Source organism: Cervus elaphus, chromosome 5 (assembly GCF_910594005.1).
Source record: "Cervus elaphus chromosome 5, mCerEla1.1, whole genome shotgun sequence".
In the NCBI taxonomy this organism is placed as follows: Eukaryota; Metazoa; Chordata; class Mammalia; order Artiodactyla; family Cervidae; genus Cervus; species Cervus elaphus.
In genome coordinates, this window is record NC_057819.1 from 92,424,844 (window position 1) to 92,444,201 (window position 19,358).

A 19,358-nucleotide genomic window follows, 5' to 3' on the forward strand; every position below is an offset into this window, starting at 1 on the left:
TTCGTTCCACCCCTCTCTTCCAGCTTTTGCAGGCGGGATTAGCACGCAGCTTCCTGCTCCTGCCAAAAAAATAAAAGAAGAAAAAGAAAAGAGGAGAGAGGCGAAATAAAATGTCACGGAGATCTTTGGTGTTTAATTCGCTTTTGGCCTTGTCGGTCAGGCCCAACTCTGCCTTTTGATTGGTTTTTCTATCTGCCCATCCTGGGTCGGGGGCGGGATTTCCCCAGGAGACCCACACCTTGTCGCCACTGGCCGAACAGTGCGCCTGTCTGAAGCTGCCGGCCCAGGATTGGAGGCGGACGCGGACAGGTGGGCGTGGATTGGCTAGGGCAGCCGGTCAGTGTGAGGCGGGGGCGGGGCCTCGGCGGCTGGTTGCGCGTGTCCGCCGCTGGCTCCGCTCTATCCGGCTTTGCTAGGGGAGGTGAGTCCGGCCGCGGCGGCACCGGCGGCTGAGGAGGCGGCGGCTGAGGAGAAAGCGGCCACAGCGGCTGAGGAGAAAGCGGCCGCGGGGACGGAAGCCGGGTGGGGGGGAGGGGGGGAGACGGAGAAGCCTTGAGCCCTGCGGGGGCCGTCGCGCGGGGGGACCCACCCGCTCTCCCCCCCAACCCTCCTCAGCAGAAGCAGCCGGCGGCGGGGGCTGGAGTCAGTCCGCTTCCGACTGCACCCCGCCCGCCTCCCGGGGCTCCCATTCTTTGGCCCCGGGACCCTAACCTCCTCCCGGGGCGGTTCCCTCTGTCTCGGCGTCCGAGTGCTGCCCACCTCTTTCATTCCTCCCCGCACCTCCTTACCTTCACTTTGCCCCGGTTCTCTTTCTCCTCTCTGTCCTGCCCTGTCGCCTCCTCTGCTCACTCTGTCCCTCCTGCCTCCTTCCCTGGCTCTTTTCTGTTCGGGAAAGTTTAGTCCCCCCCCCCCCCACCCCCCTCCAATCAGGTCAACCTGACGAGTAGGGGGAGATGTAGGAAGGCCTGAGAGTTCGAGGGGGGGGAAGCTGGTTTCCCTGAACATTTCCCCCCATCTTTTCACTTTGGGGTGGTGGAATTTTTTTCAGTTGCATTTTTGAGGAGGTGGTAGGTGTTTAGAAAAGGATGTGGGAATGGAAGGGGTAGATGAGTCAAGCCTCTTACAAGATTCCAAGGGTGGTGTGTTACCTGATCCTTTTCGCGTGTGGAGTTCAGGGGGTCGGGAGGTTTGGCCTTCATTCCCACATTCAAAGTTGGAACCTCCCCCGAATTAAGGATGGAGTTTTAGTATCTACTTGTGGCAGGAAACCTGGGGGGAAGGGGTCCCTTTTTTCTTTTTCTTTTTTTTTTTTTTTTTTTTGGGAGGGGGCAACCCACACCCTTCCACACACGCTCACCCCCAACTTAAACACCAAGATCCTCTAACTTGTCTGGATTGACTGATGAAGACATAAAGCCAGTTCCGCTCCATGTTTTTTGGAGGTGGAGTGAGTGGTTTTTTCCTTCATTTTTAAATGGCCAAATGACAGCTTGACCCAGTTTGCTTTCCAATCAAAGGGCATTTTTTTTTTTTTGAATGTCTCTTTGTGGCGCAAGAGCCAACGCAAAAATGATGGCGGCTTACAATGGCGGTACATCTGCGGCAGCAGCAGGGCACCACCACCACCATCACCACCACCTTCCACACCTCCCTCCTCCTCACCTTCACCACCACCACCACCCTCAGCACCATCTTCATCCCGGGTCGGCTGCTGCGGTCCACCCCGTGCAGCAGCATACCTCCTCGGCAGCTGCGGCAGCCGCCGCCGCGGCCGCAGCTGCAGCCATGTTAAACCCTGGGCAACAGCAGCCTTACTTCCCATCACCGGCACCGGGTCAGGCTCCGGGACCAGCTGCAGCAGCCCCAGCTCAGGTACAGGCTGCCGCAGCTGCCACAGTTAAGGCGCACCATCATCAGCACTCGCATCATCCACAACAGCAGCTGGATATTGAGCCGGATAGACCTATTGGATATGGAGCCTTTGGTGTCGTCTGGTGAGTATCCAAGGAAGAATCACGACTTCTCCTGGTTTCTTCTCAAGGTTGCTGGGCAAGGCCTGTTCTCATGGTTTTTCTCCATGTCGACCCAAGTGGAACAAGCTGCTCAACTCAAACTATAGGAAGTCACCCTTCAGTACCTGGTAAAAGGGGCCTGATGGCATTGGCTGTCTAGGCTTAAGCTTTGAAGTCCTGGCCAGTTGTGGTGGAGCACCCTCTGTTGAGGAACTCACAGAAGTTTGTTGTCTACCATACTTACTGCGTAGAACCTAAGGAAGCCACTGAATGGAGAATCAGTAAATAGGTGAATACATGGGACGCTTATTCCTCCACAGACCTTGACCATCCCTTATGTTTGATTGAGTTTGAATCAGTTGCCCAATTGGAGCAGATGTCACAACTGACCCAAACTGGATTCCTTACCATGGTCTGGTCATCGGGGTATACTTTCCACAACTATTTTGCTCTTTTCCTCTTTTCATTCCTTAATTTGTGATCAAGATCCCCACAAGGAAAATAGGGTTCATACTTGAACCAGTTAAGTCGTTGCATGAGTGAGTGGTTTATTTTAAACCATAAAGCTACAGTTGGGAAGTATGTAGCTTTAGCCTTTTGATAAGAATGCATTAAATATAGCATCACACATGAGTACCACAATTGAGGTCAGTAGACTGTAACTATGCAGTGGCCCACATTCAGTGTAATGTTTTAGTGTCATTTAGTGGCTTGTAAGTTGCTCTTACCCTTGGTTGGTTGCTGTAGTAGGGAGTGTACTTTTAAAACATGAAACTGCTCTATTTTTGCTAGTGCTAGTGTATATTTTTTAAAGTCTGAGGGCTTCTTAAATGCAACATTTTGTCTATTTTTTTTAGGAAGATTAGTAGTTTATAGTAAAATGTATTTATCATTGTAGGGTCCTGTTTCTATCAAAACTAGAGTGAACTGAGTTTTTCTTCCCAAGGAATAAGTATCCTGGTGTGAATAGATGAATTGATGTGTTCAGTGCTTCAAAAATAGATTCCTTCAACTATACCCTGATTTTAAAAAGGAAAAGATTCTTGTTAATGTCTAGAAAAACCCCCATCACCTGGGGAAAATGAACTCTTTGGAACTAGCCGGGTAAGCGTCTCCTTTCATCATTGCTTTTCAATCTGTAATTGATATGAATTTCATTTTTGCATTACATCTGGCCATCTTTATTTACATTTCAGATTTTATAAACTAGGCTACTAAGTGATCCAACCCATCTTTTTTTAACCTGGTAAAGTCCAGTATTTTCCCAGCGAGCTCTCCAAGGAGGTTGCTGCTGCAGTGCTCTGTTCTCCAAGGTGTGTGGGATTCCTGGTGGGAAAGAGTGTAGCCGGTAATGGTGCCTCTTCGGTCTCTGCTCAGGGACCTGCCTGTTCTTGCCTTCCTGTCTTCCCTTCCATATCCTATCCTCAGGGACTACACGGTGAACTTCTGTTCTTGTCTGACCCTAGAGGATTTCAAAGCTGAGGGGAGGAAAATGATTGTAATTTTGTCATTGATTTACTGAGAATTTGTTTGGATTTTCTTAGACCGGATGCTCTCTTTCATTTTAGTGCTTTGCATACAATGCTAAGAACTGGAGATGTGCTGACAGGGAAATGGGCTGCAGGATTCTTGACTATGTTCTAAAGGTGTTATTTGCTCTTCATTTCTATCAACTGGTGATGGGGTTTGTAGAAGTGTTAACTTAAAGTTGGTGCTAAGGGAATTTCTTTTTTCTTTTTATTTTTTTCAAGGGAAGGAAGATAAGGAACTGGAGTGCTGAAACATATCCCACCAGCAAACATTTTGGTAGTGGGTGTTCAAAATTACCAGTACATGAAAATCCAAATGTTTGCTTTGAGTCCATTCTAGAGTCTTTCCTTGATTGACCCCTTCTACCACCCATGGAGTTCATTCCATGTGCTTGAAGCACCTCCATTTGTGACCATCTTCCACCGTGCACCAGTGGTTTTGTACCTGCCCTGTCTGACTGATCACATTTGTAAGCCCAATGAGGCTAGTGACTGGGCCTGCTAGAGTACCTTTTTTCCTCCCCAGCACGGTGCTGTGGCATCTTTGCTGCTTGGTTACTTGATCTCCTGGTCAGGTCCTTCTTTGTTCTTTAACCAAGTTTTTCTGCTTAGCTGCATTGAATGTTTTTATCAGCTGTTACAGGTGAAATACAATTCGGTATGAAAAAAAAGGAAAAGAGTTCCAGGTGTGTGTTTTAGTATGCAAATACTTTTCTATTTTTGTATTTACATATTTATAACTTGCTGTCTGAATTGCTTATTATATTTGAAATTTAATTGCTGTATGACCCAAGTAAGATTGTTAAAACTAGGAATTTGAATGACAGACCAGAGTGAATTGCACTAGTATTTTCAAACCCAAGCTAAAGATTTTAGTGAGCTTTTTTTACTTTTTAACTGTGTGAAGATTTTTCTTTTTAATTTAGAAGGCACTTAATGACTCTGAAACAACTATTTTCTAAAGTGGTTAAAATAGAACATAAAAATATTCTCCTAATGACACATCATTTAATTCAAAGCACCATATAACTACTTGGGCATTATAAGATTCACTTAGACTCAAATATGTTTAATCCTTTTTGCAAGTATTTTCCTTCTGTCATGGCATATGAGAGGAAACTGTATGCGCTCTCGTTTCTTTTTCTGGACATGTACCCAGTGGTACTAAACTGATAGCTAAGTGTTGCATATAATTTTGAGGGATATTGTTGTTCCTCCCAGTAGACAAGGAGAGATATTTGTAGAGGTGATGCAGCATTTTACCATTCTGATTTCTCACTGAACAATTTAGTCTACCAGGCTTGATTTATCTTTCTGCTGAATTTAACTATTGGAATAACTTATCAGTATTGGACAGTTGTGTAAAAGTAGTGAATTACCTATTAGCTTGCTGGTAAAGGTGGTGCTTTGACAGTTCAATTAAGGTTTCATTAACAACTGTCTGCTGTGCTTTATCTCAAAGTAAGGATTCCAGTTTACCTAGTAATATGATCATGGGGTAGCCTGAGATACATTCATTGCCAGTGATAGAATATTGTTCATGGGTTATCAAAGCATCGTATATAATTTGACCTTCTTTATCAGATAAAAAGGCTTCCAAATACCCTTGTGGATATTTTCACAATGCAAAACCAAAGCATGAAACAACTCACAGACAGAAACCTGGCTTGTTCTGTGAGAATAATGTCAATACCTTTTTGTCTGTAGTTAACATTTGCCAGATGGAAAGTAAGTTAGGTTGTTCTTAAAGATGTAACAACTTTGGGACAAAGAGTGTTACAACATAAAGCCTTCAGGGCCCCTTGAAGTGTATACTTTTGAGAATTGGAGGAAATTGAACACATGAGAAACACTTGAGACTGCAGAACCCAAGCAGTTTTGACTTTGGCAGCCAAAAATATCGACTGAATTAATGGTACATATTGCCACCTTGATGATAGTCTGAGAAAGGCTTCTACCTTATGAAATCAGCATTTTTTACTTGTCTAGGATTACATTCAGTTTGTTGCCTTTGTTCTCCAAGTTAAGTTGGAGAACTTTGAATTGTATTACTCTAATACTTTCAGCAGGTTACTTTTATATGAAGTTTGAAACTCTGTAGTGACACTTAGTTACTTACTAGCTGTGTGACCTTGATATATTGTTTAACCTCTCTGTTTCTCATCTATAAAGTAAGGATAATAATAGCATTCATTTCATTCCATTGGTTTGAGGATTAAATGAAGGTAATCCTTGTAAACCATTGAGTACACTGTCTAGCACACAGTAAGCACTCAATAAATGTTAGCTATTTTTAATTGTGATTATTATTGGTAGGAAAATCAAACTTGTGTAAATGTGCATAGATATGGCTTCACATATGGTCAGCTTCATCAGGTAAAATCAACATGCAGACTGTGGAATTCTCCAGGCAAGAATACTGGAGTGGGTAGCCATTCTCTTTTTCCAGGGGAGTCTTCCAGACCCAGGGATCGAACCCAGGTCTCCTGCACTGCAGGCAGATTCTTTACCGTTTGAGCCACCAGAGAAGCCCGCTGTTTTCAAAGGCATGACTTTAAATACCATAGAGTGTCCCCTTAGTTCTGCTATATGCCAAGGGGTTGAATTTAGAGTTAGGGTAAAGTATTCTGTTCTCTCAATTAATTAAAAGCAAATGCATTTTTTAAAGGCATAATATATATGTTTACATGGACTTGGTAGATGTTCTAGCCAGGTCATCTGTACTTGTTTAGGCAGTATTATAGATTTCCATACCTGGAAGGAAATTAATTTTTTTTTCCTCAGAATGTAACAAATGAAGGACATCCTTGTTGTCAAAGTTCACTTTTAGTGGAAATTCATTTTACTTGTGTATGGATGAACAGGTGTAAATTGTTAAAGACGATCCCAGTGAGAGGGATGGAAATGAAAAATTTATGTGGTTTAATGAAAAATTATTCAGTATAAATCCTTATGCATGGCAGAGATTGTCTAGCTTCCTCATCTTGTGAAAATTAGAGGCATCATGTATTTTCTGATGTTTTCTCTAGTCCTCTTACTCCCCAAGTAGCAAACTAAAATTTGGAAAATTGAGGGATGCTTTTGGGGATAATTTTGGGAAAATGCTGGCGTTAGTTGCATCAGAAAGAGTAGTAGACTAAAGTGTATTTTGTTATTAGCTGCCTTTTCCAGGTTAGGAATCTGTAGCATTGAGAAGTTGCTCTATCAGCCAAGATTAACAGCCACAGCTGGATTCTTTGGGGGGGGTCTGCTTTGTGAAAAGAGCTTTGAAGAACCAGAGCCTGCACCATAAAAAGGAAACGGTTGCTCTTCTAGACATAACAAAGCATCCGTGTGAAACTAGAAATGTGGAAATCTATATTGTTAGTTTTAACTACAAACGAACTTACTTTTAGAAACTGCAGGTTCATGGTCATAAAGTCGAGGAGGCAGAGAGAGAATAAAAGGAACACAGTCTGAACTGGCTTCTTGGTCACTGAAAGTCCATAACCTATAACACTGGAAGTCATGTTGTAGTTGGGCTCCTGGACAAGATTATGCAAATTTTATTCAAAAACTGAAAATGAAACAAAACCTGAACACAACAAAAGAAATTTGTCTTATTCTTAGGGGGAAATTTTATGTTCTATTGACTGTTAGCTTAGAAGAAAAAAATTTTTTTCCTAAAAAAAAAATACTTTTCAGAAGGAATTGCCTTTTCAAACAAGCTAAAACAACAGTCTCCCTCAGAACTACTTGCAACTTCTTTTAGCTATCAGTTGTTACCACTGGTGCATGTCCTGAGGAAGAAATAGTGGTATATATAGTTCTCTTTTATATGCTATCCTAGGAGAATACTTGCAAAATTCATTAACTGAATATTTGAATTCTGGAATTTAACCCTCAAAGCATAGGCAACTGTAGTGGTGTTGTTCCTTATACATAAGGCTGTCTTCTAATGAAATACTAGAATATTTTATTATCTTCACAACTTGGAGCATTAGGATTTCACTGACTTCTATATGTAGAATTGAGTATCTATTCTTGGTGGTTTTTATTAGATTTGTTGCTGTCCTAGCATTTCAAGCATCAACTGTTTATATAATATGCTGATTTGATTTCTTTGATGCAAATTGTCAAGGCCAAAGAAACTTTTCCATTTGTCATCCAACCAAGCAGGAAAAAGTCATTGAGTAGAAGTTCTTTACATTACATTTGGGTTTTACTTGTGATTCACTGTGCTTCTGAAATACTCAGGTGAATTATTTGTTGATTGGGTCATCTAATGCAGATCAATAATGATTTTCTAACTAAAATAGCTTGTCAGTTTGATCCTTTTGTTGCTTGGGGGTAACACACAGGGTGCCTGAGGCAACAGTTGTAATACTGTCAATAAGCATGTGACAAACTATCATAGACCTAGCTGGTAATTCTGAGGTACCTAGCTCAGAACTTTTTTAGAAAAAAATCTGGCACTTTGGCATTATGAAAAGATGAACTCTCAGGAAACTGTAGGGAGTTCGGATTTAATAGTTAATTGTAGTGGTGTGAGTAGAGGGACTCTGTACGGGGATGTCTGCCTTTGATCATGATCGGTGATCTTTACCTAAACCCAGTTTCACATCTGTGTTTTGAATAAGTTTGGCTAATTGAATCATACAGAAGGTTTTGACATGGCTGGAGGTCACTGGTCTTGTCAACCTGCTACAGAGCAGCACTGTTGTAGGCTTTAATGAGGATATTTAGTTATATAAATAATTTCACAAACTTCTTTCAAGTTTCTGCTGTGCTTGGAATATAAAGATGTTTAAGTCATGATGTTGCCCTGAAGGAGTTTACAGTTAAAGAAACATTATGAACTGATACATTCTTGCTCTCAAGAGAGTCTTGATGGAGAATTGAAACCAAATTTGAAACCATCAAATAAAAATGTAAGGACAGATTATTTTCACTTGTTCTTATAATACTCATTGACTGTGTGTTGACTGTTTGCCAGGCACTGTGCTGGATGATAAAGATTTAAAGGTGATTATGATCTAGTGGGGGAGAGAGATTTGTAAATGGTTAGTTACAATTCACTGCCATAAGTGCAGCAATAGAGATACTCCCTGGGAATACAGAGAAGGGATTTCTGGGGAAGGTACGAATGCTTCCTCGAAGAGATAAATACCTCAACAGAGTTTTAAGAATAAAAGTTAAAAAAAAAAAGAGTCAACTAACGGGGAAGGGAATTATTGGTGGATGGGCCCTTGTAAGGGAGACTTACAGGGCTGGAGCTGCTGAATATCAATTGCAGTGCAGGTGACAGGAGATGAGGGTGGAGATGTAAGCTTGAGCTCAGTCCTGAAGAGGTTGGAGTATCCTGCTGAAGAGATAAGATGCCATTGGTACATGGGAGAGGGGGAAAAGAAAACTTTTTTTTTCATTTAAAGCCCCTTTTTAACATACAGTACATAAACAGATATGCAGCATATCTGTGGTATTAAAATTTCATTGAGGGGAGAGCAGTTGGAGGGGAAAATGTCTGAAAACGCTCCTGGCGGCAGGAAATAATGAAAAAGGTTGGAACATTAGGAATGGCAACCACTGGAAGTTAACAGAGTGACCATTCAGATTGAATTTTTTTTTTTTTTTTAAGGCTGTGTAAGTGGAAGTAGAGATAGCTGAGGTCTGGGCCTTAGGGAATGTTCTCAGCTGTAGGTGGAAGAAGAGTTCCATTGGAGATGGAACTCAGGGTAGTCAGATAGGAAAATATGTTCATAGTGATTGACAACCTGCACATGGGAGAAGATTGTTAGAAAGATGGGAGTAATCTTTGATGCAAATAAAGTCAAAGAAAATGAGGATGGAAAAAGGCTATTAAATTTCGCAAGTAGATCACTGGAGAGAATGTGTATGATTTTTTTCCCCCACCTCTGACATATATGTATGTTTGATTCTAAAGAATGTCTCCAGTATTAGCAGCACTTTTATTGTTAATAAAATTCTCCCAAATCCCAAGTTGTTATTTTTAGTTTATTAAACCAGAGAATTTGATGCTTATCATATTCAAGGTATCATTTCCTTGGCAAGATTATTTCTTTTTAATGACAAGGTAGTAAAGTGCTAACTAAACTTGTTAGCAGACAAGGTTCTGGTCCCTGCCTTGCTAACCTTGATTAAGTTATTTGACTTTTCTGAGTCTTGGTTTCCTCATTTATAAAATCCTGTGTTGCCTCGATACACAGTTGACCCTTGAACAACATGGGTTTGAACTATGTAGGTCTACTTAATATGCAGATTTTAAAAAATAAATAAATCGGAAACTTGAGATTTGTGACAGTTTGAAAAACTTCGCAGATGAAGCTTGTAGTCTAGAAATACCAAAAGAATTAAGTAAAAGGTATGTCATGAAGGCGTAAGATAGGTATAGATACTAGTCTTTCCTTATACAGGTGTAAGGTGAATGATATTAATATAGAATTAATAGTGTATTAGTTTTCTTATTGTTTTAACTTTGCTTTCAAAGAATTGATTACCGTACAGTATGCCCCACCTCCTTTCACTCATAGATGGAGAAACAGTATCAGCCTAGCATCACAGGTAAGTGTCTTTTTAAAATGTGTGTTTCCAATACTCATATTGATTAGACTAGTCTGCCATAAAGCTACCATATTACTGCTTCTTTGTTATCAATGCGTGAATAGTTATACCTATAAATAAGGTATAAACTTTTCTTTTTCACATTATCTTTGCGTTTTGGATGTCTAGTGTTAGTGATACGTATAATACCTGCAGTGTTTTGTATCATATAAGACAATATTGATGAAGGTGCTGACAGATGGATTAATCTTGTAAATGGCACCACAAATATATTTTCTCTTCTTTATGATTTTCTTAACATTTTCTTTAATTTGCTTTGTTGTAAGAATTCAGTATATTGTATGTATAACATACAAAAAGTGTTAATTGATTGTTCAGTATCAGGAAGCCTTACTGATAATCAGCCATAGGCTACTAGAAGTTAAGTCTAGGGGGAATCAGAAGTTAATACCTAGATTTTTGACTGCATTGGGCAGGGATCAGCACACTTAACCTTCACATTGTTCAAGGGCCAACTATATGATGCAAGCCACGTAACACAGTGTCAAATTTTCTACATTAAAAATGTCAAGCAAATGAAATTAATTTTAGTAATCTATTTTATTTAACTCAATATATCCAAAATATTATCATTTCAACATGTTACTACTATAAAAATCATTAGATAGTTTACATTTTTTTTTCCCATATAAAATATACTAGACCCAGTGTGTATGTTAGCACTTCTCAGTTTGGACTGACCAAATTTCAAGTGTTCAGTAGCCCAGTGACTATTGACTGCCCTATTGACCAGCCCAGTTCTAGAATATCTTTAGCCTTTATTGAATTGTATACTCAGCTCTGAACCCGTCACTGTCAGTGTCGATAAGGTTACTTTGAAGCAGTCAGGTCCACTCCTGGACTGGAGATGGAGTTAGTTATAAGTGGGACAGATAAATTCCAGCAATGAATGCTGGGAAAATAGTCATTAAATGAGCAAGAAATCATTCATCTAACTTACGTCAGACTCAGAAGAACTTGACCTGGTGTGTTTTTAGAGCAAAGTGGAGTAATGTTCTTTGTAGAGAAGTTGTCCTGCCTGCCCTGAATTATTTGGAGTAATTTCCTTTTCTGAAGCCCTGTTTGCTTAAAGTAGCAGAAGGTAAAATTGGTACCTGATCCTTGTCATGTTAGCTTTCTTTGCCAGTTAGATCAGATATCGTCCATTGATTTCTTTTCTTTCCTCTCTCAGTGTTGTGGTTTTGTTATCTAGATAAAGTTCTCAGTCTTGTTTTCAGTTTAAGTAATATAGAGCTCAGTAGTGTCAGGCAGCAAACTTCTTACAGGAGAATGGACAACACAGATACTTTTTTGTTTATCCATTCCTTGACCTAAAATTCTTGCCCTGAGCTACAGAGAAAAGGTGAGGGGAGACCTTTGAACAAATAGATAAAATTAGTCATTTGACCCAGATTGCAGCTATTTTTTTTTTCTGTCTGCATAGATAAAAACCATCCTCCAATTTACATAAGCAGGTGATTTTTCTTACATGCTAATTTTCTTAATCTACCATGGCAGAGAGCTACAGATTTGCAAATTGTATAAGTAAATTGAAATAAAGGTGACTTTATTTCACTTTATTATCTTACCAGTACAGAAGTACCCAAAGGGTACAATTATCAGGTGATTGTCTCATTGCACATCTAAGCTAACAGGCAACCCAGTGCAAAGTTTTTTTCTCACTTCTCCACTTCCTTCTCTTTTTAATTTTTTAAAATAGGAAACTATTGATTTCTGTATTTACTTAGACAGAGCTAGACATTTAGTAACACAGATGTGAGGAAATTTGAGCTTTTATTAAAAGTAACCCAGAAACCATAAAAATTGACAGGTAATGGTACTGGCCAAAAAAAGGATACTTGGTTTGGATTTGAATTGCCCAAAAATTAGGTGAGAAACTTCAGCTGTATTTAATTGGTAGCTTCCTTTGTGTTCCTTGTCCCAGGTTCTGCATGTTAATAGTATTTGAGGTTATTGTGAAGATAACTGGGTGTGTACTAAGGCCAGTGTTCAAAATAAATATTGATGCATTCTTTTAAAAACCAAACCATGTTAATTACAACATGGTTTCAAATGGCATTTCAGTAAGATTGAAATTTTAGAAAGGTCCAACATTTGGTTTTAGGGGCTCTTTTCACAGACGATTCATGAGGACAAATTAACGTCAATCATTTGTGTCTTTTATTAAGATATTCCAATTTTAACTCAGTAATTAATGCTACATATTTAATCCCTCAGATGTTACCGTGTTGTTTACCTTGTGATATGTGTTGAGATTAAATTATACTTCCTGTACCTTTGAAGTAATGACTTAAAAATGAATCATAATTTTCACCTACCAAGTTAAAAGGTTGGCCAGTCTTTTTATCCCAGTACTTAAATATTATTTCTTTGCAGGTTAAAGAAAACTAGTTTAGATGAACTTTGAGAGCAAAAGGCAGTTAAAGAATGACCTGAGCAAAACATTTAAGTACAAAAGGACAGGATGGTTAAATAGTTAAAAGCCTGTACTCTGATGACTGCCTGGATTATTAGTTGTGGGCAAACTATTTAACCTCTGGTTGTCGTGTGTAAAATGGAAATAGTAAATAATGGTATATCTATTGCATAGGGTTTTTGTGAGGATTCAGTGAATCAGTGTATATGTAAAGTCTTAGAACTGTGCTTGGCACTTAGGTATATGTTAGCTTTCATTATTATTACCAGTTTCAGTACTCGTGAAAAAATGCAGTACCTCCTTAAGTTTACTAACCTAGGGCAGGTAACCAACAGCTTTTGAATGATTTTGACAGGTATCAAGTTAATGACTATACCAGAGATTTTTTTTCGGATTAACACCCAACTGTTCTCAGAAAATTCTTTCAAATTCTAGAATGCCTTCCAAAGGTAAAATTTCCTTTAGCACATAAGAGGAGGGTTTTTCCTTGCTTATCAACTCCCTCCTTTCACTCTGTTATCAAAGTAATAATATGTTTGTTGTAGGAAACTTGGAGAATACAGAAAAGCTATATTTAACCTGTAACTCAGAGATAGCCACTAATAGTATTTTGGTATAATTTTTTTTCAATTTTTAAAATCTGGAATGTGTGCATTTATAATAATGTTAAAGTTTTAAAGTTTGGGATCATGATTATTACATTGTGTGCTTACAATTTGGTATCCTATTTGTTTCACCACCATTACAAAGGTACATTTTGGCCATTTTTTTCCTCTTTGAGGGCTAGTTTTTTCTTTCTCACAAGCCTAGAGCTCTATCTGAAAGGAATTACAGAGTTGGGAGATACTTTAGAATGCATCTAGTGTAACTGCCTCATTTTATGTGGGAAAATTGAGACGCAGAGAAGCTAAGAGATTTGTTCAAGGTCATAGAACTGGTAGGAGTCTGAGCCAGAACCTTTGCTCCTTTGCTGTTTTACCAGTAATACCTGTCCAAGTTAATGCCCATTGAAAGTGGAGGAAGTGTTCTTCTAAAAGCAAAAAAAAAAAAAAGAATAAAAAACAAAATTCCTATAAATGAAACCAGGAACAATGCTTCTAAAAGAAAAAATAACAATATTTAGAATACTCTGTTGGGCAGTTTTTGTGTGCTAGTGACTAATGTTTCTGGTAAAAGTTTAATGTTACGAGCTACAGGGCTTTTGAAAATAGCTCACTCTTTTCATGTATGTAATCATGTTCTGTATCTGCTTCAAGGCTCTCATGCCTCTCCCCCTTTTATTTTTTGAAAAATTTTAAACCTCAGAAAACTTAAAAGAATTGTACAGTGGTACTCCCATAAACCTTTCTTGTAGATTAACATTTTGTGACTTTTTGCTTTATCTACTTCAAGGCTGTTTTTACAGAACTTTCTGAGATTGGGTTTCGATTAAATTTAGACTTACAGTGTTAAGAAATTTATGGTCACTGCATTAACTCACTGTTCCATGTAATAAGTTTTGTAAGATCTCTAACTAGAGAAGGAACTGGAAGTTTTCAAGCTTGTGACTTTTTGGAATGCTATTTATTCTCTTAATACTTAAAACAAAATTCAGTGTGAATCAAATGTGCAACTGAAACATACCAGTCAAAACTAGGCTTCAGGCAGAATAGAAATATTCCATTCGGCAGAGTTTTTCTTTTTTGTGGTATTTATCTCAAATTGAGAATTAAGGGACATTTTCAAATTAAGAACCTAAGATCTGGTTTCACAATTTTATGACAGAGGGCATGATTGAGGATATTAGATTGTTGAAGCTAAATTTTACATTACTGTAGTTTTTTATTTTTTTAAGGAAATTACCCTAAAACAGTCACATGAGCTGATGATGTTGTGATTTGTGTCACCCAATTCACTGCTCTGTATTTTTCAGTACCAAATAATTCCTTTGTTAAACTCATTTTCAGTAAATGAGCCATTGTTTCCCAAAGGGTAATGATTATTTCTATATATAGCACAAATCCCTAAGAGATAGATTTTAAAGTTTAAAATATTAACAATTAGAAATGGTTGAAATCGTCACTGTGTATAGGAAAAGGGCGGCTGCTGTGTTTGCTCCTTGGGCTGCAATATGAGATATTTTGTTAACCAGAAACCCCAACTGGACAGCAAGTCTTTGAAAGTATTTTGGTTTATGTGCAAAAGTGGGTTGTTTTATTGCATCCACCCAACTTTTACATTGCATAGTTTCATAACATAAACACCTAGAATGAGGTAGCTGGAGTCTAAATGTAAATGACCTGAGACAGGTAAGGAAGATACATGCAACTGATACTGGTTTACTTGATGGTACTTGGTGGTAGTATCTGCAAATAAGCCACTGACTTCTTAAAGTACCTGAGCGGGAAAGACATTAAAATAGGGACACTGTGGTGTTTTAACTGGTGTAGATACTGAAGATGTTATCAACACACATCAGGTTGTCTCTGTAGGTGGGCAGACTTTTTTTTTTTAAATTTTGATTTTCTTTCAAATGAAAATCAATCTGTTTCTGTCTCTCTTCCCCTCTCAGTATTAATCAAAGCAAATGCTTATAATCACTTAACGACACATTCTGTACCCACTAATCCACTAAAAGTGATGAGAGCTTGAAAGGCTGGGGCCATGTCTCATTTGTACTTATTACGTGTTTGTTGTTGAAAGTTGCCAATGCTAAGTTTGTGCGTGATGGTGACTGCCAAAGAAGAGTAGCATCGCTGGCTCTTGCCATTATGTAGATCCCTACTTCCTCATGAAATGAATTCTTATGAGAAAACAGTGATGTTTAGACTATAGTAGTGATTTTTGTGTTCTTATGTTCAGATTTTTTTTTCTTAAGAGTAAAGAGCCCTAATCTAAAAATAATGTACAATAACCAACTATTTACCAAAATAGCCCTTTATTTTTATAATCTACATTAGAGTAAGAATGCTATTAAATTGTTGAGGGAAAATAACATTCTCAGTGCAGTACTGTCATCTTATGTTGAAAAATAGAAACTATGTCTCAAGTGTCACCTGATACATCAAAACATTGCAAAGCATTCTGTGATGCTAGCACCCCCCCCCAAATACTAATAAGCTCCTTATTCTGTTCTATAAATTGATGAATAAATTGCAGATTAGTGTGTTCTGGAGATCTTTTAAAAGTTAGTGAGGAAGAATGGCTTGTTTCTGTGGTGTGCTGGTTTATGCTTAGCAGCAGGGTCTCTGAAAAATTAAAAAGCTCTAGTTTGTAGGGCTTGCCAGTTCCTGTGGTCCTTTAATGGCCGGTGTCAGGCTACCAAGCTGAAGTCAGTAAATGCTGAATTGGAAAAACAAACAGAGTAGCACACCATCGTAAACAGTTTTCACCATACAGATGAAGTCGATGTTAACCGTGAGAGCGCAAATCACTCTGAAATATTTCTGAATTATTCTGAAATAATTAGGAATGATTATTTCTGAGTATTTATTACCTTTATTTTAATTATAATTTGTTTCCTTGTTAGTTTATATCATTTCATTTTTTATAATTTTTCACAGTCAGCTTTGCAGAATTGCAGAAAATGTGACTGTCTCTCGGGAGCCAGTCTGAGCCAGCTCCAATGAACCACTGATTTATTTCATGTGTTTGTTGGGGTGTTTAGCTGGTGGTAGGGAGTGAGGAAGTTATATCCCTACTCATCATGAACAAAAAATCCAAGTGGATTAAAAATTTAAATGGAAAAAAACAAAGCCAAAAAGTAAGAAGAAAGTAATATATAATTATTTATCATCTTAGAAGGAAAATATGTATCGTCTTGATTTCAAAGCAAGAAAAAGAACATCAGGTTTGTCTGTGTAGAAATTTAAGATGTGTGTTTGGCAAAATACATTATTAAAAAAGCCTGAAAGAAAAGACAAAAAGACCCCCAGACAAACCTCCCAGATTGAAAGCAACCTAAACGTCTATGAATGGTGAAGTGGTTAACTTTGAAAGATGCTCATAGTTTATTACATGAAAATCAATGTCAAAGATCATCCCCTTTAAAAAAAAAGATGCACTCGTATATTCAAGGAAAGTCTGAAAAGATTTCTACCAACAATGGTTATTATAGTGAGGTGGCAGTAAAGTGGATTTTCACTTTGGATTTTATAGTAATAGGGCTTCAATGGTGGCTCAGACAGTAAAGAATCTGCCTGCAGTAGAGAAGACCTGGGTTCGATTCCTGGGTCAGGAAGATCCCCTGGAGAAGGGAATGACAACCCACTCTAGTATTACTGCCTGGGAAGTCCCATGGACAGAGGAGCCTGGCAGGCTGCAGCCCATGGGATCGCAAAGAGTCAGACTTCTTAAAAGAAACACTAAGAATTTCTTTATTGTAAACATGAAGTACAGTGATAGCATCCCTCTTTTTAGAGGAGGAAGCTACAGTTCAGAAAGGTCTAACTGACTTGTCTCAGGCTTCATAGCTAACAAAATGGTAGAAAAGGCCTCACCCAGGCCTGTGCTCTTTAAACAGACAAACAAATATAATATTGATATATATAAAAGATACATGATAGAAGTTATAGAGAATAATTAAAAAGTATACATGAACCCACAACCTAGCCTAAGAAATAGAACATAAAATCAACACTGTTGAGGCTGCCCTTAAAACATATCCACCCCATCACTCTGCCTTACTTCCCCTGCCAAGGGGAAACCACTATCCTGAGTTTTGTGTTTATTATTACTTGCTTTTTTTAAAATGGCTTTCTTGAGTTATAATTCACATTATGCAATTTGCCTACTTAAACTATACAATTTACTGTTTTTTTAAAGCATATTTACAGTAAATAAAGTTTAGACCATTTTTATTACCACTGAAAGAAACCTCATGCCTATTAGCAAATTGCTTCCATTACCCCTTCCCCTGGCAACTGTTAACCTCTCTGTCTCTCTAGATTTGCCTATTCTGGACATTAGAAGTTGTTAAGTTCTTTATGTATTCTAGATACCAGTCCTTTATCAGATATATGATTTGTAAATATATTCTCCTATTCTTGTCTTTTAACTTTCTTGATGGTGTCCTTTGAAGCACAGACTTTTTTTTTTTATGAAGTCCAATTTTTCTACTTGTCTTTTGCTCTTTCAGTGTCATATTTAAGAAGATTTTGCATAATCCAGGATCATGAAGATTTATACTTCTGTTTTCTTCTAAGAGTTTTATAGTTCCAGCTCTTACAGTCAGGTCTGTGACCCATTTTCAGTTAGTTTCTGTGGTGTGGGTGGGGGTACAACAAGTAGGTGTCTGCTTGTCTCATTGCCATTTGTTGGAAAGACTGTACTTATTTCCTAATTGAATGACTTTGGCCCTCTTGTTGAAAATTAGTTGACCATAAGAGATTCCCAACTTCGGTTGTTTTAAGATTGTTTTGATTTACTCTAGGTGTCTACACTTTCATATGAATTTTAGGATCAGTTTGCCACTTGCTACAAAAGAGGGAGATGGCATTTTATTGGAGATTACATTGAACTGTAAATCAGTTTGGGGAATTTTGTTATTTTAGCAACATTAAGTCTTCTAATCCAGAACACGAGGTGTTTTTCTGTTTGTTTAGATCTTCTTTAATTTCTTCAACAATTTTGCTTTCAGAGTATGTTTTACACTTTGTTAAATTTATTCTTCAGGGTTGTTTTTTTTTATTGTTTTCAGTGATATTGTAATTGCTTTCTTAATTTCATTGAATCTTGCCCTACAACCTGGTTGAACATGTTTTTGTTAGTGCTAGTGGTTTATAAATATATTTCTCATGATTTCCTATATACAGTGTCATGTCATCTGCAAAGTTTTACTTTTTCTTTCCAGTTTTGCTGCCTTTATTTTCTTGCCTAACTTCTAGGGCAAGAGTAGACTTCCTTGTTTGTTCCTGATCTTAAGGAGAACTTATTCAGTCTTTCTCTGCTGAGTGTGTTAGCTGTGGGTTTTTCCAGACACTTCATAGCAGATTGAGAAAGTTCTCTTTTATCCCTCATTTAAGTGTTTTTTTTTTATCATGAATGGATGTTAAACATTAATTAAAAATTTTTTAGAATGTAGTTGATTTACAATGTCATGTTAGTTTCTACTGTACTGCAAAGTGTATCAGTTATACATATATCCACTCTTTTTTAGATTCTTTTCCCATATAGGTCATTGTTGTGCTTAGTCACTCAGTCATGTCTGACTCTTTGTGACTCCATGGACTGTAGCCCGCCAGGCTCCTCTGTCCATGGGGATTCTCCAGGCAAAAATACTGGAGTGTATTGCCATGCCCTCCTCCAGGGGAATGTCCCCAACCCAGGGAGTGAACCCAGGTGTCCCACATTGCAGGTGGATTCTTTATCTTCTGAGCCACCAGGGAAGCCCATGAATCCTAGAGTGGGTAGTCTATCCCTTCTCCAGGCATTCTTCCCTACACAGGAATCGAACTGGGGTCTCCTGCATTGCAGGCGGATTCTTTATCTTCTGAGCTACCAGGAAAGCCCCATGTAGGTCATTACAGAATATTAAGAAGTGTTCCCTGTGCTATGCAGTAGGTCCTTATTAGTTATCTATTTTATGTATAATGAATATTAATTGATTTTTAAATATTGATTTAACGTCACTTTCCTGAGATAAGTCCCAGTTAATCACCGTGTATAATCTGCTTTAGCTTTTTGTTTGTTTTAAATAGACTTTAGTTTTTAGGTTTTAGTTTAAGGTTGACTGCAAAGTTAAGCAGAAAGTACAGAGAGTTCCTGTAAACTCACTGATCCTGCTCATGCACACCTCCTTCA

The 19,358-nt window shown here is 38.3% G+C and overlaps 1 protein-coding gene across 2 annotated transcripts in view; it reads left to right on the top strand.

Annotated features, from left to right (window-relative positions):
* The first annotated feature begins 343 nt into the window (after positions 1-343).
* The window catches only part of NLK (nemo like kinase), a 124,088-nt gene continuing 105,073 nt past the window's right edge, over positions 344-19,358 (top strand). Inside the window, exon 1 of one of the 2 annotated variants that reach the window (XM_043903150.1) lies at positions 344-1,994. In XM_043903150.1, the coding sequence (XP_043759085.1) occupies positions 1,537-1,994 (458 nt within the window). In that variant the 5' untranslated portion in view covers positions 344-1,536. The remainder of the gene's footprint in view (positions 1,995-19,358) is intronic. The other variant, XM_043903149.1, reaches the window with a different exon arrangement.